Source organism: Lithobates pipiens, unplaced genomic scaffold (genome assembly GCF_037356315.1).
Source record: "Lithobates pipiens isolate NorthernLeopardFrog02 unplaced genomic scaffold, aLitPip1_a1.2 Scaffold_28, whole genome shotgun sequence".
NCBI lineage: Eukaryota > Metazoa > Chordata > Amphibia > Anura > Ranidae > Lithobates > Lithobates pipiens.
Genome location: NW_027507789.1, coordinates 107,880,533 through 107,904,401, shown reverse-complemented (window position 1 = coordinate 107,904,401; position 23,869 = coordinate 107,880,533). Strand labels below are relative to the sequence as shown.

Genomic DNA, 23,869 nt, shown 5'->3' with positions numbered 1-23,869 from the left:
AGTGCAGCCCACCAGTGCAGCCCATCAGTGCCCACCAGTGCAGCCCATCAGTGCCCACCAGTGCAGCCCATCAGTGCCGCCTAATCAGCGCACTTCAATGAAGGAGAAAAATGACCCGTTTGCAAAATTTTATAACAAACTATTAAAACATGATTTTTTATTTTATTTTTTTGCATCTTTTTTTGTTTGTTTAGCAAAAAATAAAACTCCGAGCTGTAACTAAATACCACCAAAAGAAAGCTCTATTTGTGGGAAAAAAATGATAAAAATTTCATTTGGGTACAGTGTTGTATGACCGCGTAATTGTCACTCAAAGTGCATCAGCGCTGAAAGCTGAAAATTGGTCTGGGACTGAGGGGGGTTTAAGTGCCCAGTAAGCAAGTGGTTAAGGGAAAATCTTGTGCCTTCAAATGACCAGTTGAGGAAAAGCTGCTATTAGAATCTTGTTGCCTTGATGGATTGTTTTCTTGAAAAACATTACGTGTTTTAAAAAAAAAATAGTGTGTGTGTACACATGGCATAGAAACAGCATTTTGCCAATAAGGTGAATGAGTTGGGTACAGAGAAACTGAAAATACAAATGTGTATGTAGTATTAGTTAATAATCTACCCCTAAGGGGAGAAAGACCTCATGGGGAGAAAGGGGTCTACTCACAGGTCATCTAAAGCATTGATTGGCTAGCATTGAGGAAGATGGAACCCCAAACTGATTTGTCTGTCTAGGAGCTGAGGCAAGGAACCCAGCCAAGAAATCTCCACATAGCATGCCCCATCACAACACATTCCACATGTGTGGGATTGATTGCAAATATAGTGTTCTGAAAAAAAAAAATTATAAAATGTGTCAAAAGTTAATGAGGGAATTGGGTGTTTTTTTTTTTTTTTTTTTTGTGTTGAATGTGTCAAAAAAAGGGGCTCGGAAAAAGTCTGTGTATCCAGTGAATGGGCTTTGTGTGCTACCTCCCTGGTGTAAAACATACATAAACATGTATTTATACCATTTCATCAATTTGTTTTTCATGTGCTGATGTAAATGTGTCTATGTTCATGGTGTGTGTATGTATTTTTACAAACCACTCTACCTCCAAGTCCATGGCATCATTCAAAGGCCCACATTTCTTATTTAACCACTTGGCGCCCATACTACGTCATATGACGTCGTGGGCTTTGTGGTGTAATATCTGAATGATGCCTGAGGCCACAGACATTCAGATATTGGCATTTTCAGCCGGTGATTCCATGCACCATAAGAACGATCATAGCGGCTGTTCCACCGCTCGATCGTTCTTACGGGAGGGGTCGCCCTCCCGCCACCCTCCGGTGCTTGTACCAACTCGCCGATATTTATTCTTTTTTTTTTTTTTTGGCTTCCCAGCATAGAGGTGAGATATGGGGTCTTATTGACCCCATATCTCACTGTAAATAGGTCAGATCGTGCCATATTCCTATTACAAGGGATGTTTACATTCCTTGTAATAGGAATAAAAGTAATCTATTTTATTTATTTATTTTTTTTTTTAAGTGTCAAACTAAAAAAATGTAACAATAAAAAAATTTTAAGCACCCCCTGTCCCGTGAGCTCGTACGCAGAAGCAAATGCATACGTAAGTCCCGCCCACATATGAAAACTGTGTTCAAACCACACATGTTGAGGTATCGCCGTGAACGTTAGAGCGAGAGCTCTGTAACCCAAAACATGTAACCAGTAAAAAAATTTAAAACGTCGCCTATGGGGATTTTTAAATAAACGTTTGGCGCCATTCCACGAATGCGTGCAATTTTGAAGCGTGACATGTTGTTGGGTGTCTATTTACCCGGCGTATCCTCCTCTTTCACATTATGCCAAAAAATTGGGCTAACTTTACTGTTTTTTTTATTTAATTTTTTTTCATGAAACTGTTTTTTTCTGAAAAAAAGTGTTTGAAAAATTGCTGCGCAAATACCGTGCGAGATAAAAAGTTGCAACGACCGCCATTGTATTCTCTAGGGTCTTTGCTAAAAAAACATATATAATGTTTGGGGGTTCTAGGTAATTTTCTAGCAAAAACATTATGAATTTTACATGTAGGAGAGAAATGTCAGAATTTTGCCTGGGTGCGAAGTGATTAACCACTTGCTTACTGGGCACTTAAACCCCCCCTCAGTCCAGACCAATTTTCAGCTTTCAGCGCTGATGCACTTTGAATGACAATTGCTCGGGCATACAACACTGTACCCAAATGAAATTTTTATCATTTTTTCCCCACAAATAGAGCTTTCTTTTGGTGGTATTTAATTACAGCTGGGAGTTTTTTTTACTTTTTTGCTAAACAAACAAAAAAGATGCAAAAAAAAATCATGTTTAATAGTTTGTTATAAGGTCATTTTTCTCCTTCATTGAAGTGCGCTGATGAGGCAGCACCGCGGGGCACTGATGGGCACAGATATGTGGCACTGGGGTGCAGCACCTTTGTTGAGGCAGATTGTGGGCACTGCTGGGTGGCACTGTGGGCACTGCTGGGTGGCACTGACAGGGGGGGACAATTTTTTTTATTAATGTGGCACTGGCAGGGGGCAGGTGGGCACTGGCAGGGCTGGCCGTGATCGGGACTGATGTCCCGATCACGGCCGCCGGTGATCGGCTTTTTTTTTCTACTCGCGCTGTCAGCGCGAGGAGGAATAATAGCCAATTACCGGCTCCGTTGTATCACATGATCAGCTGTCATTGGCTGACAGCTGATCACGTGATAAGGGGTCGGGATCGACCCCTTGCTCGGATCGGTGATCAGGCGAGTCTCATTGACTCGCCGATCGGAGTGCGCCCCTCGGGCGCGCAGGCCGTTCGTGCACGGGACGACGTCAATAGACGTAGTCCCGGCAAAGGAGATCCGTGCTGTAGCCGTCTCAAGTGGTTAAGTGAGGCACAATGACTGTGCCTCCATTCCTGATTCGGGTAAAGTCCCAACCCCCCCCCCCCCCACCCCCCTAATGACAAACGCTTTTTACAGTGTGTAATGTTTAACCCTTGACCTTCTTGTTTTTTTTTTGTTTTTTTTTCTCCCCTTCCCCCCCCCCCCCCCCCCCCCCCCCCCCCTCTCCGATATTAAGGCTGAAGACCTGGTTGCTGCTTTTTTTCCAAAGAAGTTGTTAGAACTGGACAGCTTTCTCAAGGTAGGACTGCTTGTTTTTAACTAAGAATGAAATCTTTGCTTTTATATATATATATATATATATATATATATATATATAATATAATTTCAATCTAGATATAGATTATATTTTTTATTTTTTGTCTTTACTTTGCAGGAACCCATGCTCAATGTCCAAGACCTAACACAAATACATTCAGAAATGAATCTGCCAGTACCGGATCCCATTCTACTGACTAACAGCCATGATGGATTGGATGGTGTAAGTTCCGCTACAGTGTGCAGTGCAAAGTTGACTTTATCAGCTGCAACTATTTTATAAAGGTGTAGTGCTTTCTGTTGTATGTCATGTAATTTTGTAAACTAGCAGATTGATTATCTTCTGATCTAGGTCTATGTAGTAAAACCGATATGAAATGAACACTTCTGCCTGCTACTTACCCCTATATCTGCGATCCATTAATTATAGAACACATGTGGACAATATATAAAAGGGGTGTAGATGCTTTTACCCATACATACCATGTTTTCTTGTTCTAGTTTAGTTTGAGTAAAATGACCACTACAATTGGTTGCTTCAAGCACGGGCCACGTTTACTGAACTAACATTTTGTGAACCAGCTTCCCCTTGAATAGATATTGACATTTTATATATAGAGAGAGTATTATAACTAAATGTATTTATTTTTTTTATTTTTTTATTTTTATTTTTTATAGCCAAACCTCAAGAAGCGAAAACTGGAAGATGGTGATGATCACTGTTCAGGTTTGTGTGTAGGATTATGTTTGGGGAGACGAATGCTGCATTGCAATTGCATATAGCACCTTTTTGTGTATAAAATGTTAGCCGTTAGACTTCTTTATACTGATTTCCATTAGCCTTTACACACCCCTTACACATTGCAATAAGTTTAAATTTAAAAGCAGAGTGTAGCAATTATATCATTGAGGGAGAGAGAGGCTTCTCCTTCCCTTATACACAAAATGTTGTTTGTGCTTTCTGTTGCTGCAACAAATTCCCATGGCAGATATATTTTAAGTTTAAATTAAAGGATACAATGAAAGTGAACACACTAGCGAATAAAAAAAAATGGTGCAGCGCAAAGCTTTCCGTAATGTCCTATCTTTAATTCTAGTTTTAAACCTCTGCTAGTTGGATATGCAGAAAACATAATAAAGGTCATGAGGTATTTAATAAATGTTGAGACAGAGTTGAAAATCATTGGAGTTGGAAATGCATAAGGAGATGACTGAATAGTTAGGCACTGGTCATACCCTTTCATAAGTTTTGCTTTTTGCCTGGATTATTTACGTTGACTAACTCTTTAAGTTGAATGGTTGTTACATTTTATAGTACAATAATGACAGTGTTGGGGAAACTTGGTGCATCAAACCTACCCTGAAAACTTTCCACATTTTGTTACAACCAAAAACGTAAATGTATTTTATGGGAATTTCATGTGATAGACAACACAAAGTGGCACATAATTGTGAAGTGAAAGGAAAACGTTAAATGGTTTTCAAAGTTTTTACAAATTTGTGAAGTGTGGCGTGCATTTGTATTCAGCCCCCTTTTACTGATGCCCCTAAATAAAATCTAGTGGAACCATTTTGCCTTCAGAAGTCACCTAATTAGTAAATAGAGTACACCTGTGCATAATTGAATATCAGTATAAATACAGCTGTTCTGTAAAGTCCTCAGAAGTTTGTTAGAGAGCCCTAGTGAACAAACAGCATCATGAAGGCCAAAGAACACACCTGACGGGTCAGGGATTAAGTTGTGGAAAAGTTTAAAACGGGGTTAGATTTATAAAAAAAAAAAAATCCCCAAGCTGTCAACATCCCATGGAGCACTCTTCAATTCAACATCTGAAAATGGAAAGAGGTTTGCAGTTGTGCCATACAATCAAGACATGGCCATTCACCTAAACTGACAGGCTGTGCAAGGAGACGCAGCCAAGAAGCCCATGGTAACTCTGGAGGAGCTGCAGAAATCTGTCCACAGGACAACCATTTGTGCACTCCACAAATCTGGACTTTATGGAACAGTGGCAAGTAGAAAGCCGTAAGAAGTCCCGTTTGCAGTTTGTGAGAAGCCATGTGGGGGACACAGCAAACGTGGAAGAAGGTGCTCTGGTCAGATGAGACCAAAATGTAACACTTTGGCTTAAAAGCAAAACGCTGTTTGTGGTGGGGAAAATAACCTTGCACTTCACCCTAAACACGCCATCCACACCATGAAACATGGCAGCATCATGTTGTGGGGATACAGGGACAGGGAAGCTGGTCAGAGTGGATGGAAAGATGGAGGGAGCCAAATACAGGGCAATCTTAGAGGAAAACCTGTTTGAGTCTGCAAAAGACTTGAGACAGCCAGAGCTACAATGGAATGGTTTAGATCAAAGCATTTCCATGTGTTAGAATGGCCCAGCCAAAGTTCAGACCTAAATCAAATTGAGAATATGTGGCAAGATATGAAAACTGCTGGATGGAGAGTTTCTGTGAACAATCTGACAGAACTTGAGCTATTTTGCAAAGAGTGGGCAAAAATGTCCCCCTCGATGTGCAAAGCTGGTAGAGACATCCCCAAGCTGTAATTGCAGAGAAGGGTGGTTCTACAAAGTATTGACTGCCTGAGCTAAGTCAAACTCCACAGTCTTAATATATATGTAAAAACTACCTCGAGAACATTTCTATAGATAACACTTTAAACATGTGTGAGTTTCAACTTAAACTCATATCTGAATTCAAGAGTTGTCATGTAACACATAAAATCTAATACAAAATGGAGTCTATCTTGCTATCGTTCTTTACATTGACTCGAGGGGGACGAATACAAATTCACGTCAGTTTTCACATATTTGCAAAAGAAAATTGAAAAACCTTTTTCATTTTCCTTCCACTTCACATTATGTGCCACTTTTTGTGTTGGTCTATTACATAAAATTCCAGTGTTTTGGTTGTTGCATGCCAGTGTGGAAAATTTCAGAGGATGTGGATACTTTCAAGGCACTGTATATTTGAGCTCTGAGTTGCATGAAAAGACTTGAGTCTGCAAAGCTGTAACACTAACAGTTTTCTATTACAGCTATATTTAGGCTTGCATATTTCTGTAACGTCCTTGTGCAGACGCCTGTGTTTCTATGTTGGCTGTCATACAGGTAGCTTAACATTTTGTCTTTTGGGAGGGGGAAAAAAACAAAAACCATGCCATATAATGCTTAAACGCTTTTGGTTGTATTGGAAAGTATCATGTATTTGTTGGATACTGAAAGACTGTTTGCATGTGTGTCTTGAGGGTAGTTAAACCAGGTGGATGAGTTGTGGGGTCACCACTCTCCAACCACCCCCTGGGGCATGTAGGCACTTAGGGCCGTACGCATGCCAACGGTGTTGGCAAAAATTAAACTGCATATCTTCTTCAGACATGGCTGCCAAGCACAACAAATGAGTCTATGGGGCTGTATCTCAACCGCCCTGCATTTGTGGCATGGTAGTGCAGCAGTTATGAGGTAAATTGGGTGTTGAGGAGGCAACATAATGCTGCCTCTCCAATGCCCTATGAAGCTTGATCTAGCACAGACTGCTCTTCAGAGGTCACTGCACATATGAACACGCTCGAAATGCAGGATTTCACATGTCTGTAGTTGGGCCTAAATGAATGAGCTCAGCTCATTTGGACAACAATTTAGAAAACACATTATTGCAAAAATGAAGGTCTTTCTAGGAAGGAACAAAACATATTTAACAAAATAAGAAGCTGTTGGCCAGTTTGCTGTTTTCTTGCAACAGTACAGCAGGTAACCTAGTTCAGGACCTTACATTGTGTCTTGTTTATACTTATGCCTTGTAATTCACAGCCCTGCAACTGTACATACACACCTGGTGTTTTTAACGTTGTATATAGTGCCGTTTTTAAGTGGGTTTTCATTTATATCCGGGTCTACCTTACTCATGAATGTGTATATATGCGTATGTATGTATATATGTATATGTGCATATGCCACCGAATTGTTTTATCTGAGTAATATATACAAGAAGAAATTAAGCTAGTCTTTTATATTATAAAAATGTGGTCCCTCACACCACAATTCATTGTTGGAGGCACTTGCGCTATGTTGCGGGTCATGAGCATCTTTTGGTGCAGTGAATCCTCTTCTTTATTTTTTTTTTTTTTTCTCTGTAATTTATCGCTACAAAATAGTGAACAAAGCTTGACTCAATACTGTACTGCCTTTTTATATATTCAGTTTTCACAAAGCCTAAGGTGGAAAATGATTGGAAGCAAAATCTACCGGGGGGTGGTGTGGGTGTCTCGGCACCATTGATGTACCTTCAGGTCCTGGCAGAGCCTTTCAGTGCATGTGCTGCTGGAATTTGTGGTGTAAAATCACAGGAGAGTAGAAGGGCGGGAGTCTAGAGTATACAATGATGGTGGGTTTTAATATTATTTTTTTTATTTTATTTTTTTTATTTTTTTATTTCCAGTAAGTAATGGTCCATTTTCCTTTCATAGGCACTAAAGTTTTTGTGATGCCCAATGGAATGTTGAAGAGTAATGCGCCTCTAGTTGAGATCATCGAAAAAGTGAAGCCGGAGATCAGGTTACTGATTGAGAAGTGTAATACCGTGAGTGACCATATTCAGGCTTGCATATAAGGGAAGAAAACATGTAAATGGAAACAGGTGTGACAGTGGTGTAAGGCAGAGGTTAGCGGTGTCTGTGTTAAACTTGTATGAGTAATGCTAGCTGCTGTAGACAGCTGTAATGTAAGGGAGGGTGCTGCTCGTCTTCCCAGATGGTTATAGCGATCAACACATGCTGGTGCTAAGAGCAAGAAATGACTGGAGGTGTAGAAGTTGTTGCAGATAAACGTGACCTTTCTATTAGCAAGTAGCAGAATTGAAAACTTCAGAGTTCTCTAGGGGTGAAGAAAGTGAAATGGAGCACAATGTACAGAGCCGATAAGCAAGTTCCTCCATAAAGCGAGTGTACGTTCAAAAATAATGGATGAATAGTTTGTTGTCTAAACATCCAGATTGAACTGGATTACTTTTATTTATTTTTTTAATCCCTTTTTATTTTATTTTGCCTTTAGGTAAAAATGTGGGTTCAGCTTCTTATTCCAAGGATAGAAGATGGTAATAATTTTGGAGTGTCTATCCAGGTAAAACCCTGAAGTGACATGGCTAGCTAATGAATCGTGGTCATGGAGGAAGGAATGTCTATAGAACACACAGATTTTCAACAAGTTGTGCAATCTTTGTATGTGTGGTAATGGAATGGACTGGTCACGGTTGCTTTTTAGACCCACAGCATGACCCTGGTGAACAGTTGATACTTTAAATGCTCAGCAGCTTTGGTCGATTTTGTGTCTTTTAATCGGCCACTTTTTTCTTTAGGGAAAAAAAAGTTGCTGCCGTTGTGTGCTGAAAAAAAACTTACCAAGTTTTTTTTTTTTTTGTTTTTTTTTTTTGTTTTTTTTTTTAGCATTTTACAGTTTTAAAAGGCAAAATAAATAGAAAACGGCACTCTCTGGATTAAACAGCCGTGATGGAGAAATCTTTTCCTTACATCCTCCCTTAAGCTGGCAATAGATGGTGTGATTTTCTTTCCTGTAACCATGGGTTTCCAGGAAAGAAAATCTCTCAATTCCCCTATCAACACAGTGTTAATGGGGGAATCCCTCCTGCGGCGCTATTGTGTTCTCCCGGCCATACCTGCCAAGATAACGCACAGTGATTATTGCTAGCGGCTATAGCTGCTGGCAATATTCACATAAAAAATCAGATATGCTGGTTATACCCAGGTTGATCGATGGATTGGCTTGGGTAAAATCGGCCTGCTTATACATGGTTCAAATTTCGGCCTGTCCCTGCCGAACCGGCTGAGATTCGAACAGTCTATAGTCTGCTTTATTTTCTCTGTTCTCTTATTGTGTACTACTGTTATATCTATCTTGGCTCTGAGCCCTAAGTTTCCTTGTCCTTCCTGTTTTTAAGATTTTTCTCTGTAGCAAATAAGATGCCAAAAATGTCATCTTCAGGGGTAATTTTATTGGTGTCGGGGACTCCAGTAACAACCGCCAGTGCTGGTCTAGTGGCAGTGTTAACACTCAAATGGCACCTGGAAATTAAATGTAGTGTTATCAGGTGGAGATTATGCTACTGGACAGTATTGACTTTAATGCCAATTGCTAAACTATATTTTGTTCTGTTTGCTCAAGAAGTGCAAGGGGAAAAAAATCCAGAGCTGTCCTGCTTTCAACATTCTGAACTCTAATCTGCCCTCTCAGATCCTCTTGGCCTACAGAACATCACCTCCTTTTAAAAGAGAAGAATGGGGTTCTTATACCTAGGCATCCACCTAGGTGGATGCAGCTGTCTCCCTGCATCTCTTCACGAGCCTCCGCATATTGCCAATGGCTCGGTTCTCACTCCTTCCTGTGCGGAGAGCTGCCTGTCAGCATCTCTCCTGCTCTGTTCCTCCACGCTCACTGGAGCGCTGAGCTGTGGAGGGGCGGGGAGCGGCCATCTCAGCAGCTCGCAGAGACTGCCATCAGTCCAGGCAGCTGAAGGATCCAGACTTCGGAAATCAGGATGACGTGCCACCTTGACTAATTGCACTAAGTTCAGTGGAGAGCGGGCTTCAGACAGCTCTCCGCTGAAAACAGGTCACAGGAGTGCAAAACAAATTGCACTCCTGTGCCCCCAGCTCAGGCTGGACTTCTCTTTTTATTTTTTTATTTTTTATTGCGGTGTGTTGTAGTTAAGCAAAAGAGACATGGGAAGGGCTGACACAATCTCTTGTAATTTTTAGTTTTAAAAAAAAAAATACTTTCAGAACACAACAGGAAGTTGGGAACCGATGAAATTCTGTCACGATGTACATGTGTTTTTGGCCTGACATTTTTTTAATAGTTCTATCTCCTCCATTCATTTACCTAACTGAAAAATGTTTCCAATTGGTCAGTTTTACTGGGTTTTTTTTTTGCGATCAGTGACATGTTATATTCTAGTGCTCTTTAAGAATGGATATTCTATCTATCCATCAAGTTGTTAGCCTATATGGTACTTATCGGCAATACTTCAGGTCAGTTGCATCACCATCGAACATTGTTTCAAAGTGTTCAGGAAATATTAATAGTGTGTAGCGAACGTAAGTGGGTTTACAAATGGACGTTGACGTTGGATTTCTGCTCTGTTCATGTTTAGGAAGAGACAGTGGCCGAGTTGCGAACAGTGGAGAGTGAAGCAGCATCCTATCTTGATCAGATTTCCAGGTGAGGCATGATGGTGTGGGAACATTCAGAATTTAATTTATCTTGTGTGTCTTACAAGGCCTCGTGTATAAAAGTGTGGCAAAACATGAAGACCCAAGAATGCCTTTCTTGGTCACTGATCACAGCAACTGCCAGGAGAAAGGGTAACCTGTAGGCTATTTTATAATAGATTTGGTATAGATTTTTATTTAGCACTTTTGTGCACATGGCTGTGACCAGACCCTGCATCTCCCCAATCCCAGCTGTGACTGCTAGCAGAGTACTTCTTCCTCCCAGCTAGCTGTCATAATTAAAAAAAAAAAAAATTGACCCATGTCACTGACAGGGCTCTGGGCATACATTGCAAGTTCTGGTTTTCAATGAACTACCATGGCGCTGTGGAGAGCCTTGGTAGTTTGTTCATGCTTCCTGTCAGATTGTATCTGACCTGTACAGGATGTATGGGCAAGCAGATACACTGCCAGTTCTGCTGGAGACCTGCATGGTACCGCTATCTACACTCCAGAAAAAAATAAAAAATAAAATCACTTATTTTGCAGGGGGAAAAAAGTGTATTTATTTTTTTGTTGCAAAAAGTGAACTTCTCCTTTAATCGCTTTTACATATGTCCCTCCTTGCAGTTGTCTAGTTGCATGTTTTTTGAGTGTTTACTTCTAAAGATGGTAACACTTAAAGGAGAAGTGCAAGTTGCTCAGTGTAGGGAGACTACCCTTTTTTATGATGCTCTTACCAAAATAAACATTTGGTGCAATGCTCTTCTGGTGTCTGGAGGTTTAAAGCTCATGCACTCCATCTGAAGTGAAGTTTTAGTTATATTAGTTTGCTGAGGGCCCCAAGTGCTGAACGTTTTCCTGAAAGTTTCAATTTCCTACACAGTATCTTCTGGAAACCAGTATTGTAGTTTTAACCCAAGTCTTTTTAGGGTCCTTTCACATGGGCTTTTCCGACTAGGCCTGCCTGTCAGTTATTCAGGCAGGCGGAATTTGCAAGACAGAGGCGCCAGTGTTAAATTTTCACTCAACTTATTGTCTAGCTTATGAACCACGTAGTCATAACTGCTAATCATGACTATATTTAGCCACAATCACCTTGTACACAGGCAGGATGGATGGGAAACTGCCTATGTAAACAAGGCATTTTCTGACGGGTGACATGGCAGATCTACTGTTCTTAGTGATCGGGGACACTGATTGTTCATGTCCCAGGCATACCCCCCCTCTACAGTCGGAACACAGTTAACACCTTGATCCCCCTAATCTTAACCCCAGTGTAATTTTTACATTGATCAGTGCATTTTAAGTGTGTGTGTATGTATATACATCTTTTTCTTTTTCTTTTTCTTTTTCTTTTTCTTTTTCTTTTTCTTTTTCTTTTTCTTTTTTTTTATTATATCAAAAAGTAAAAAAAGGTTTTCTTATTCACCGACCGACACAGCTCCTGTCATAACCATTGGCTATACCCTATTACTAGGAGATGCTAGGCATTAGTTGTAACACAACACTCAGAACTCTTAGTACCGCCCAGGGGGCGGTCCCTTGGGCAACAACCCTCCACCCTGCCATGCAGTCCTCAGTTTTATTTTGCCTAGCGAAGAAGTACCTAGGAACCCTGCGGGCCCATTGGTCCGTGTCCCCTTTTTTTTTTTTTTTTTTTTGAGCAAGATTGATCCTGTGATCTATTATCAACAGCCAGCTGGGTGACAGCTGGATACTCTTATCCCTGTAGTCTCCCCAGTCCGGCCATCGAGTGTTTGCAGGCCACGACGAGAGCCTCAGGTCCAGAGGTGGTCATGAGCTTTTATGCTCCGGGGCATACATATGACCGTGCTACTTATGTCTATGTCGCAGTATGCTGGGACAACAGCCACCCTGCACTGACCAGTGAGTGGGTCTGTGATGGAATGTCTCCCAGCTCTTCAGGACTGGTAAGTACAGCTCTCACTGCATCGGCGAGGCTGAGTAGCTGGGCATTCCCTGGAAGGTCCATTCAGGGGTCCCTTACCTCCCTCTCTTCCCCTGACCCCATCTCCCCCCCCCCCCCCCCCCCCCTCTGGGGTGGGGGGTGCTGCATGTGGCTGCTGAGCGGTGTGTTTGTCTATGCAGGCGCTCTCTGGGGGGGCTGCACTGGCTAGCAGTGTCCTGGGTCCTGTCCTTCATGCCCCTGGAAGGTGTCTGGGGTTTTGCTGATGTCCTGTTACAGCACTGTGTTCACTGCCATTGTTTTTCTCCCTGTACCTCATGGAGCTGGTTCAGCGGCCATTTTAGGTGTGGGCAAGGACAGCATGCTCTCCTGGGCTTCAGCTGCCATTTTTCCTGGTGATCTCCTATACAGGACACGGCAGCCATTTTCTTGAAGCCTGAACACTTTTTTTCAGTGTTCTCTAGCGGCAGCATGTGCTCTCACAGCCATTTTTCCTGTGTTTTAGGTCTTTGTACTGGACGGCCATTTTATTGAAGCCTGAGCACGTTTCAGAGCGGTTTTGGTGCCATTGCAGCTGCTGCCACCGACACAGCTTTGTTTCCTCTGCACCTGGGAGCCCACAGGGACTACAAGCACTACTTGCTGGATAGCGCAGAACTCCTCAGGATGTTGAGTCTGACGGGAAAGAGCCCCTCAGCCAGCGGCAGTCAGGAGGGTGGGACTGTCTATGTCCTAAGTCCCCTTAGGGTGGCAGACAGGGAAGGGTCAACATGGCTTCAGAAACTGGTTTCTTCCCCCGAAATCCAGGCAATTGCAACCGGGTCACCTGCAGACTGCGCAGTGCCCATGGACACCCTGACGGCAGTCCTCAATTCGTTCGTTGCCAAGATGGAGGCGGTGCATGGGAAGAAGGGTGCAATAAAGCGTTGCGGCAACGTGGGATCGCAATCATGGGATTCCTAGACGATCTCCTCCTGAGGGCATCTTCCGCCTCAGAATTAGGAGGATGTCTATCACCACGCAGACCCTGCAAGAATTTGGGTGGCTGTTGAACCTAAAGAAGTCGGTGATTGTACCGACCCAGTGTCTGGAGTACCTAGGCTTGCTGCTGGACTCCATGGAAGCAAGAGTTTTTCTCCCTTCAGACAAACTGCAGACTCTCAGATCCGCAGTAAAACTGCTGAACTGCAAGTGGTTGTCTTTCCCCTTTGGCATTCGAGTCCTGGGACTCATGGTAGCCTCCTTCGAGGCAGTACCTTATGCCCAGTTCCACACCAGAGTCCTGCAGAAGGAGATTTTGACAAAGTGGGACAAATCTTGGTTGTCCCTGGATCGACAGATCCAGGTGAGCCTGTCAGATTCACTGATCTGGTGGCTGAGGTCCCCGGTGATTCAGTCCAGGAAATCGTTCCTACCTCCTGAAGTGAACAGTGATCACAACGGACACCAGCCTATCCGGCTGGGGTGGAGTGATGGGGGCTTGCCAGCTCAGGGCCTCTGGTTGATGGAAGAGTCCACGTTGCCCATCAATCTGCTCGATTTGAGAGTGATCAGGCTGTGCCTCTCCACATGGTCGCTGAGAATTCAGGGGCGTCCGATCAGGATCCAGTCAGACAATGCCACAGCTGTGGCATACGTTAATCGCCAAGGGGGAACAAGAAGCTCAGCTGCTGCACGGGAGGTCGCTCACATACTTCGGTGGGTAAAGCGACACGTACCGGCCCTGTCGGCCATTTACATCCCGGGAGTGGAGAACTGCCAGGCGGACTATTTGAGTCGACAGATGCTGGACCCAGGAGAATGGGCGTTGCATCTGGAGATATTCAGGTTACTGTGCCTGAGGTGGGGCACACCAGACGTGGATCTTCTGGCCTCCCGTCTCAATCGGAAGGTGCTAAGATTCAGGTCTAGGATGAGATCCGTAGGCAGACGCACTGGTAGCTCCGCGGGATCAGTACCAGCTGATCTACACCTTTCCTCCACTGAAACTTGCCACGTCTGTTTCGTCAAGGGGATCCCAGTAATACTGATTGCCCCACATTGGCCCCAGCGTCCTTGGTACACAGACCTAGTGTGCCTGGTGGCAGACGCTCCCTGTCGACTGCTTTTGCGAGAGGACCTTCTGTCTCAAGGTCCGAATCTCCTTCCTGCTTTACCATCGCTGGCTTTAATGGCATGGCTATTGAGAGCCAGGTGTTGAGGAACCGGGGTCTGTCGGACTCTGTGATCCCAATTATGCTGAGAGCTTGAAAAACTTCTTCTCGGAAGATATACCATCGTACCTGAAAGGCATACATCTCCATGTGTGAGGAGAAAGGATGGCATCCGCACTCCTTTTCTATATCCAGGATCCTGATGTTTCTTCAGCAAGGAGTAGACCAGAAATTTGAGTTGAGCACTATTGAGGGGCAAATTTCAGCCTTGGCTGACTTTGTTTTTATTTATTTTTCGGCGACCCCTGGCGTCTCACGCATTAGTGAGTACCTTTGTTCAGGGGGTACGACATGTAGTTCCTCTGGTTCATCCAGTTACCCCCGTGGGATTTGAACCTGGTGTTATCGGCACTTCAAAAAACGCTGTGTGAGAATATCAGGGAGATTCCCCTGTTGACTCTTTCCCAGAAAGTGGTCTTTTTGGTGGCCATCGCATCGCCTAGGAGGGTTTCGGAACTGGCGGCCTTGTCTTGCAAGTCGCTCTATCTGGTTATTCACCAGGATAAGGTGCTGTTGCGTCCGCAACCGTCCTTTGTATCAAAAGTGGTCTCGGCTTTTCATATTAATGAGGACATTGTATTACCATCTGTGTCCTAAGCCAAAGCACCCTAAGGAGGTGGCCCGTCACGCTCTGGACGTGGTTCAGGCTCTAGAGGTGTGTTTGTCTGCCACTGCTGCCTTGCGGAAGTCAGACTCACTGTTTGTTTTGGTGGCTGGTCCCAAAGAAGGGCATGGCGGTCTCGTCGGCCACCATTTCCAGGTGGATCAGACAGATTGTAGTACAAGCCTATGTAACGTCTTGGCCTTCCGACACCAAGCATCTGTCGCTCAGGTGTGGTCGTCTGTCCACACGTTTACCAAGTTCTACAAGGTAGACGTCAGTGCATCGGCTGATGCTTGTTTTGGCCTGCAAAGTTTTGCAGGAGGCCGTATAGTTGCAATTGAATATGCAATATATCATTTTTTTTTTCCTGTTTTTTTTTTGATAAAAACACAGTACCGTTAATGCGCTGTTGCATTACATTCCGCAGTTTTTTGTGTGGTTGTGGGTAGTCACTCCTGTTGAGGGTACCCTGGTTTTGTGGTGGTTTTTCTCCACGCACTCTTTACCCACCAAAAAAGTTTGTGTGTGTGTGTGTGTGTGTATGCGGTTTTCCCACCTCTCGTTTGGCACTGCTTGGGGACATCCCAATGGTTGAGGAGCTGTGTCTGTCAGTGTATATATAAGAGAAAATAGGATTATTTTTTTTGTACTTGCCGTAAAATCCTTTTCTCCGTAATTCACCGACCGATGCAGCACCCGCCCCTCCTTTTTATCTTTAACTTAAACTGCTTGTTGACATACTGATGATTGCATGGCAGGGTGGAGGGTTGTTTACAAGCAAACTTGTAACTTTGCCTTGAATAGGCAAAGTGTTGGATTGTATTTATATAACCTTTGTCAATAGGATCCATTCAGTTTGATAATGGATAACAGCGGTAAAGGTAGAACATGCTAAACCGTATTAATATATGGTCCCTTGTTTTCTAATTTTTAGATATTATATCACTCGGGCTAAACTGGTTTCCAAAATAGCAAAATACCCTCATGTGGTGAGTATTAGAATTTGACTAGATTATTTATTGAGAATGGCATCCTCAGATCCTGCACTTTATCATACTGCCTAACAATAATGGTTATGCTTTGTTATAGATCTGAGTAAGCTTCTGTTGCGGCATCATAATCTCTAAATTAAATATATATTGTGGGAGTTATGTCATGGGTCGGTTTTATAAATGGTGCTTTAACATGAAAACATTTTGGGGTTTTATGTCTGTAACATGCCTCCTTAGTATCCACTTACCCACACCAAAGTAAAACCTGAATACTTGTTCAATATACATTTTTGTTTCTGATCTTTTGCAGGAAGATTATCGACGTACTGTGACAGAAATAGATGAAAAGGAGTATATCAGTTTACGGCTAATAATATCAGAGCTGAGAAACCAATATGTAATTGGCTTTTTTTTACTCTAACAGCCTTATCTTTTGGGTTTTAATGCTTCCTGTAGTAAAATGATCAGTTTGATCTCCTACTGTTATACTTATTTCTATAAAAAAAAAAAAAAAAAAACTTTACTCTTTCTAATCCAAGCTGCCTGTAGTGCTGCTTTGTTACTATGCATTTTGGGTGTGAAGTATTCCAAAAAAAATCCTTGATTTGGGTGGACGACAGGTTAGCTTGTCAACTTGCTGAATCTTGCAGCATCCTATTTGCAGAGCTTTTACACCATGGGTTCCCCAATAACCTTGCTGGAGGGGAAAACAAATCATGGTGAATATTTAAACCTGAAGTTTTGGTCAAAAATGTATTTTTCTTCAATGGCTGTCGTACCACTTTACCTGTAAATAGTGTTACTAAACTCTAGGACCCTGCAGTCACTATATCTGGTCTCCCACAGAACATGGAAATGCAAGAGTTTTAGTAAATCTAAACTAAATCTTTTCACCTCAGCAGTTAGTGATTTCTATCAGTGTCTGGTTAAAGCTTGTAGTTTTTTCATTCTCCTATGATTGAGGATGCAGGGCGCCAGATCCTCTGTCAGTGCTGATTGGCCATGTGCTGATCACATGCACCCTCCCAAGAAAATAAAAACATTAGTAATGTACGCCAAACTGCATGTGCAGCTTGTCCCCTAGCCTCTGTACTATCTGGAGATGGTTTGGAGACTCTAGAAGAAGGGGAGGAACTGAGCAGACAGAATCAAACAGCCTTTTTACACAATGCAGAAGATTAACCCCTTAGATTCCACAGTGAGTAGAACAAGAGTGCTTTACTACATAATACAGACTGATTTTACTGTTGTGGGTTTAGTAAGACTTTAAGCACATCCCAAGTCATGCAGGTAGCTGGGTCCTGTAGAAATTTTCTGTGCAAACTTCAGGTGCTGAGGGAGTTAATAGCTTTGGGTCTTCTGTGAGTTGCAGGGAAACCTGCCCCATCAGCCCCTCTCATCCATTGAGAAAAGTCTGTGCATAATGTACACTGCCTGTAAAATGTTCTCTGAATAGGGGAGATTTGGCTGAATGACCAGATTCTCTTCCCCATTCAGAAATCATGTTGCATGCCGTGTACACTGGCTTCAGGAAAAGGACAGGGTATCCCGGCACAGATTTTTACAAGATCCAGCTGCCTTCTTTGTGTGACATAATTTACAGTGATTTCAGGATTTTATTTTTTTTGTTTTATAAAACCTTTATTACAAAAGATTAATCATATAAAACAGAGTTGGCATAAGATTCATACAGTGGTAATTTGTACAATACAGCAAACCTTGGGCTTCCATCAGGATCACAAAGGTTCACAGCTGCAGTAGACCTAATGTAATAAACAAACCATTAAAAAAAAGGCCTAAGAGCATGAGTGTAGAAAACTGTAAACCAATAAATGTGAAAATTTGACCCAATATATTTGCTTCACCCTGTACAATTGGGGCCCCATTGGAAGCATAAGCAGGTATGACTACAGTTGTAATTCTGTAAGAGGCATTAAAAAGGAAAGCCCTGAGAGGGAGAAGAAAGCGAAGTAGAAGAAAGAGGTAGATAAGGGGGTGGGAGTTGAGGGAGGGAGAGCAAAAGGGAAAAATAGGTTAACCTATAACATTGACAACCAGACAGATGCCCAAGTGAGAGCCTCGCGTATGCTGGAATAGCTAGTTTCAGCCATGTTGTTGTATGGGGAGCTTGTACTTATTTAACACTGTTCTGTCTGTTTCAGGTGACGTTGCATGACCTGATCTTCAAAAACATTGAGAAAATCAAAAAGCCCAGGAACAGTAATGCTGAAACACTCTACTAATCATCATGTCCACAGAAACCTTTCTCCCAACATTTTAGTTATATTTTGTTTTAGTTTTCTTCTTCCTTTGAACTTAAAAGGAACATAGGCCATCATTGCCTTGTATGAACGCGAGACATCCTCTCCACCATGAAGGGATTGAAACTGTTCTGGAAATAAATCGTCTGGCTTTTATGTTTAAAACTATTTTTCCCTTCAGTCTGGATTCAGAAATGTAATGTATATTGAAAGCCTTAGTCTGTAACAAAGCACTATCAAAGCCTTTTACACATGGAGCACTGTAATACCAGAATGCTACAATGTACCCCCTTATAGCACTGTCAGAATTGGAATTGGTCAATAGTTTTGGGCTTGTAGTTGTCTAAAAGGTTTAATCCCACATAGGGGTGACCTTCCATGGCTGCAATATACAGGGTAAGTAGACATGGTGCACTTGATTTCAGGTTATTCCGATTAAGTCAGGGCACAGTAGCTTCATCAGGACAAAATAGAGGGTTTCAGAGTTGAAGATTCACATGCAATAGTTTTAGGAGTCCCAGAACTTTTAATATTAATGAAAAACGCCATAGAACACCCAACACATATTGGTGGCTAAAAGTCAGACCTAAAAACATATATGGATTCCAATATTCAGTTACTACTGGGGGAATGTCAACTGTATACAGATATCCACAAATACATAAATGTGGATGTTAAACTGATATCCATCCCCCTATGTTCAAAAGGACGACATTTCATATCAAAATCCAGTAAAACAAAAAAATTGTAAAATACTTTTTTTATCCAATTTTAAATTTAAAAAATATTCACAAATAAACATCATAATATCTGCTATAAATACATTTGAAAATGTTATGTCAAAATCGAATTGCAAATCAAATACTAAATATTGATCCCCATTTTAATTGGCAGCCAAGCAATAATCCTGTGCACCAATTTGCAAACTACATGGTAAGACATAAAACATGGAACAGATAATATATGTGCTATAATGCTAGATCAACAAATGATTTTGTATTGATTTTGATTATATTGCACAGTTATGGTAAAAAAAAAACATTCAATAAACCATAAAAGATAACTATAGAAAAGTAAATTTATCCTTTTAAGGCAGGTAATCTAAAATGTCGGTATTTTGGCCAGTCATGACAATTGGGAACATCTCTACCTCAACAAGTCCACCTTTGAACAACTTGGATCTAGATTTGCAAACATTGGCTCCACACATAAAATTAATATCTCTCTAATGAATTTTTTTTTTTTTTTTTTTGTAGGAGATAGGTCTGTTTTTTAAGGCAAGGTTTGGCAGCACCCATGGCTTTTCATGGCTCCATTTATTTGGAGTAATACTTTCAAGTCTCTTGACCTTGTACTATAAATACACTTTGAAAATGGAAAGAGACATAATTTGTTAATTTTATTTTAAACCCCACAGTTAATTGCCTTAGATGTACCCCCATAGAACTTATTCAAATGAACAATGTAGGTAATGTCAAAGTTGTGTGTTTTGTTTGTTTTTTTTTTTTTTTTTCTTAATCTGCATTTTATCAAATACAAGAAGTGAAAACAGTTGTATACTTGCTCACACTGGGGAAGCTTTGTGTACAGTGGAAACATGTTTAAATATGTTTGTGGCCATGTCTGTGCACAGTAATCTGCATTTTAGAGCCTACAAACATTTCATGACTGAATAGTTTGTCAACTAGTTTATTGTAGAAAACTATAGACACAATTCCTGAACATTTCTTTGACCACATTCGAAAGCTAAATCAATTGTCGCTTCCCAGGGGGGAAATAAGGCTCACTGCAGAAAAATACTGTGAATGCTTACCTTAGCAGCAGTCCAAATACCTTGGTCTTCTAGTGTTGCAGCCCAGCAATGCAGGAATGTTGAATGCCTGCATCCAATACCCAGTGCTGTGGTTCCTTTCCTCAGACAACTACACTGTTACAGGATTCCATAGTGCTAAGGAGGGGCCTGCAGGAGGAACCTTAGCAATTCGCAATTTGGGTTCAGTTGTGAAGACAGCAGCACGGTCTTCACAACTGAAGACAGTGATGAGAGAGCAGAGATGTTAGGAATCGAGCATCCAACAACCCCCCCCCCATTTGGCAAAGCGTATACACTACTATTGCAAGGAGATATTATTCTGCGGAGGTATGAGTTGTTTCAAGTGAACCTTTCTTCCATTTATTTTAAATAAAATGCTGGTGTAAACATTCCCTTTTCCAGAATTAGTCATCCTAATTGTACGCAGGACTTTTACTTTGCAAGAGGTCTGATGTTCCAGACCTCAAAGCTAAGCCCATCTGATTGCCCTCCCCCTGGTGAAGCTAATTTCAAAGTGACACACAGTGGATTGGGTTTTGCCTATCAAATGTTTTCGTAGGCAGCTTTTGTAAGGTCTGGTGTTGGGTGGGAATTTTACTTTAACCATTTATAATGGCTAACAGGTTCACTCTGATCAGGCCTAATGGAGCAACGTAGGTAATGACTATGAACGACAATGTTGAACTTCTAACTGCACCACCTTACAGTGTCGTTTGCTAAAATGTGGCGAATAGAGTTTTTTCATTTAGACTTCATTTAAGTTTTGCAATGCAGCCCCATAGGGAAACACCAATCAGTACTTTGAATCCTCATATGTTACTATAGCTCCTCTATCAATTTGTTTTTAAATAAGAGCAGTATTTGTCCCCCATAGGCATCTATTAGATTTGACATGACCTCAAAAATTACTGTTGAAACAGAAGTCTGACTCTGGCTGGGAATACAAGTCCCCTTCATGCTATTTTTCCCCTACAGTAGTACGAAATCCCTGCTCTGTTTTCTATGAAAACTGCTGCTTTGCGTGGTAGTACTGCATTCAGTTGTGCCATTTTGTTGAAATACAAATTGAGTTTTTTGTGGTGGTGTGTTGGGCCTGTGTTTTTTTTTTTTTTTTTTTTTGGCTGCTCAACTTTTAAAGGAACCAGCTGGAGTGCTGGTTCATTAGACATGTAGCATCTGTGTGTAGGATAAGGAATGGCTTGCCTAGATTGGTACAAGTACAGTGGAATGGTACACAACGTTATTGGTTTTCACTAAATGATGGCACCAATGTGTATTTAGGGGTGTGGGGCTCCACTTTCAGAGCTCAAAGTAATGTTAGCGTTTTAATCTACATGGAATGAAGTCAATGTGAAGGTACTTGGGGTTAGTCTGGTATGCCAGCTGTGGTTTGCTGGAGGCCAAATATTGCTGTAGTGGCCAAGTGTTTATTGGGTGCGGGAAGTGGCACCACGCCTGTACCAAACACTTGTTGCCTGTGAACTAGGTAGGTGCCAGGTTGTAACTTAAGCTGGACCAGCCCAGAGTATCTGAACCCCAGTTCCAGTCTTTACTCTGAAATTACCTGGGGCCCCAATGCCCTGAAGCATGCTAACTGAATAACCAATAAAGATAGAAAACTACTTTGGTTTGCATCATCTCCCTTTTACAAGGTACTATAACTTTCACACACAGAGGTCTATTTTTCAATGGCACTTTGCAATGGATCAGACAATCCTGTAAAAGAAATGAGTGCTTCTAATACTGTTTTAAAGGACATCCTGCTAAAAAGTTGTGTAGGCTACCATCACTGACCTTGAAAAATGCTAGTTGCTTGGCTGCCTTGCTGCCCTAGTGTCTTCAGTGCTTTTTGTATATCAAACCTGGATAAATGGAGTTCTGTCTTCACCTGCTGTATACTTGTTACAGGTCTTGACTCAAAGTATTGAAGTTAGACAGATGAGCATTGCACAGTTTTAGCCTTCATATTTTATTCAGCACAGGTTTCCTTTAACTGTTTCTGCACATAGTTAAAAACTACCGGTGTTTTTCAATCGCTGAGTAAACACAAATAGCATAGAACAATCACAATTTTAGAACAGGAAATGCAGTGCATTTCCCTTACTCAACTTGCAATACCTTCAGTACTTCATAAATGCCCCTCAGTAAATGTAAACATCTAGCTAATCTAGAAAAAAAATATATACATTTTTTGATATATCTTCAAACAGTTGAATATGACTGCTTAAAAATAGTACAATCGTGACATGGGTTGGTGACCCCCAAATAGGGTTTAATAGCAGTCATACATTTGTTTACCCCAACAAAACTAGAATGGTCCCTCTACTTGGTTTAGGTCAGATGCACAATCAGTAAAGCATAGTAGGAGGTGGCTTTTGGTAATGGCTGGAAATTACAGTGCACATCCTTTTTTAATTGCAGTTGTAAAGTCTTGTGTGCAGGGAGCAGTAACCTGCAGTTTCTAGTTGCCTGCTCACTTATTTGACTACAGTAAAGTGAGGTCTTGTTGGTCTTTTTGACTTTGCTGCTCATTGCCCATCAATACACTGTCCTTATCAAGTGTTTTTTTTTTTTTTTCTTCCAGAAATGTTAGCATTTGTTTTACCACATTACTTTCATCAGATTTCAGCTGAGTAATGTGTCAAAACCAGGAAACCGAGGCAGACATTTTGTTGGCTGTAATAGAAAATAAACCAGCATTGTGGCCCAGTTATTTACTGCTTTTATTGAAAAGGGCCATGTACAAAGTCTTAAGTATTCAGACCGGACCCCTTTTTATCCCTTGCATTTGTCTTTCTATTTTCTAGGATTTATGGTTGCCAGTCTCCATCCAGATTATACAAATGTTTCACTTCTGTTCTGAATGGTGGTGTTCCCAGCCTTAAATTGTATATTTTTTATCATTGTCATTTTTGATTCTTTATTGTAAAAATGTTTTGAGTATTTTGTTCTCTGCTGAAATGGCATATGTACAATTTTAAATTGTCAAGTTATTAAAAATGTTCATCAGATGTGTTTTTGCAAACGGTTTGTCGACCTGATTTTGAATGCCTTTTTTGTTAATGTGTGCATGTGTAAATAATGTGAAATGTTGTAACAAGCAGCCTTTTAGTGTCCAATCAAACTAGGTGGCTGAAAAAAATGCTAGAACCTCTTGCATTCAGGCCGTGTTCCAATTCAGGTGTGAATTCGGGCAAAAATGTACACCTGACTCAGTGAACAGGAACTCGCCAGGCTCCATGCTGTGAGCCGCAGCATATAATATGCTCATGGTGGCTTGTATACCAAGAGAGTTCATGAGTTTATAGGCATTTTGCTTTTTATAAGCACCCCCCCCCCCAAAAAAAAAAAACCATGCCCTCTGCTAATTTTTCACTATAATGTGCACTTGATGCCCAGTGTGCATTGACCCTTAGTCGCATGCTATGTAGTGTTTGTATATCTCTATTCCCCCCCCCCCCCCCCAAAGGGTGTAAAGATGTAAATGGAGTGCTCAGTCTGCCATGTGTGGGTTTTTTTTTTTTTGTAGTTAAGGGAGAGAACTGTTAGGTGCTACTCCCCCACCTCAACTGTATTTAACACTTTTTTGAGAATAGCTATATGAAGTATGCTTCCTCCCTACTGTCAGGTATGTGAAACAGGGTTTGATTTACTA

The 23,869-nt window shown here is 41.6% G+C and overlaps 1 protein-coding gene across 1 annotated transcript in view; it reads left to right on the top strand.

Moving 5' to 3' along the window:
• The window catches only part of PSME3 (proteasome activator subunit 3), a 65,706-nt gene extending 42,481 nt beyond the window's left edge, over window positions 1–23,225 (top strand). Inside the window, exons 3-11 of the mRNA XM_077459514.1 lie at window positions 3,088–3,150; window positions 3,286–3,390; window positions 3,846–3,894; window positions 7,645–7,757; window positions 8,228–8,296; window positions 10,344–10,411; window positions 16,083–16,137; window positions 16,451–16,537; window positions 18,303–23,225. Of these exons, the coding sequence (XP_077315640.1) occupies window positions 3,088–3,150; window positions 3,286–3,390; window positions 3,846–3,894; window positions 7,645–7,757; window positions 8,228–8,296; window positions 10,344–10,411; window positions 16,083–16,137; window positions 16,451–16,537; window positions 18,303–18,383 (690 nt within the window). The 3' untranslated portion in view covers window positions 18,384–23,225. The remainder of the gene's footprint in view (window positions 1–3,087; window positions 3,151–3,285; window positions 3,391–3,845; window positions 3,895–7,644; window positions 7,758–8,227; window positions 8,297–10,343; window positions 10,412–16,082; window positions 16,138–16,450; window positions 16,538–18,302) is intronic.
• Window positions 23,226–23,869: the final 644 nt, after the last annotated feature.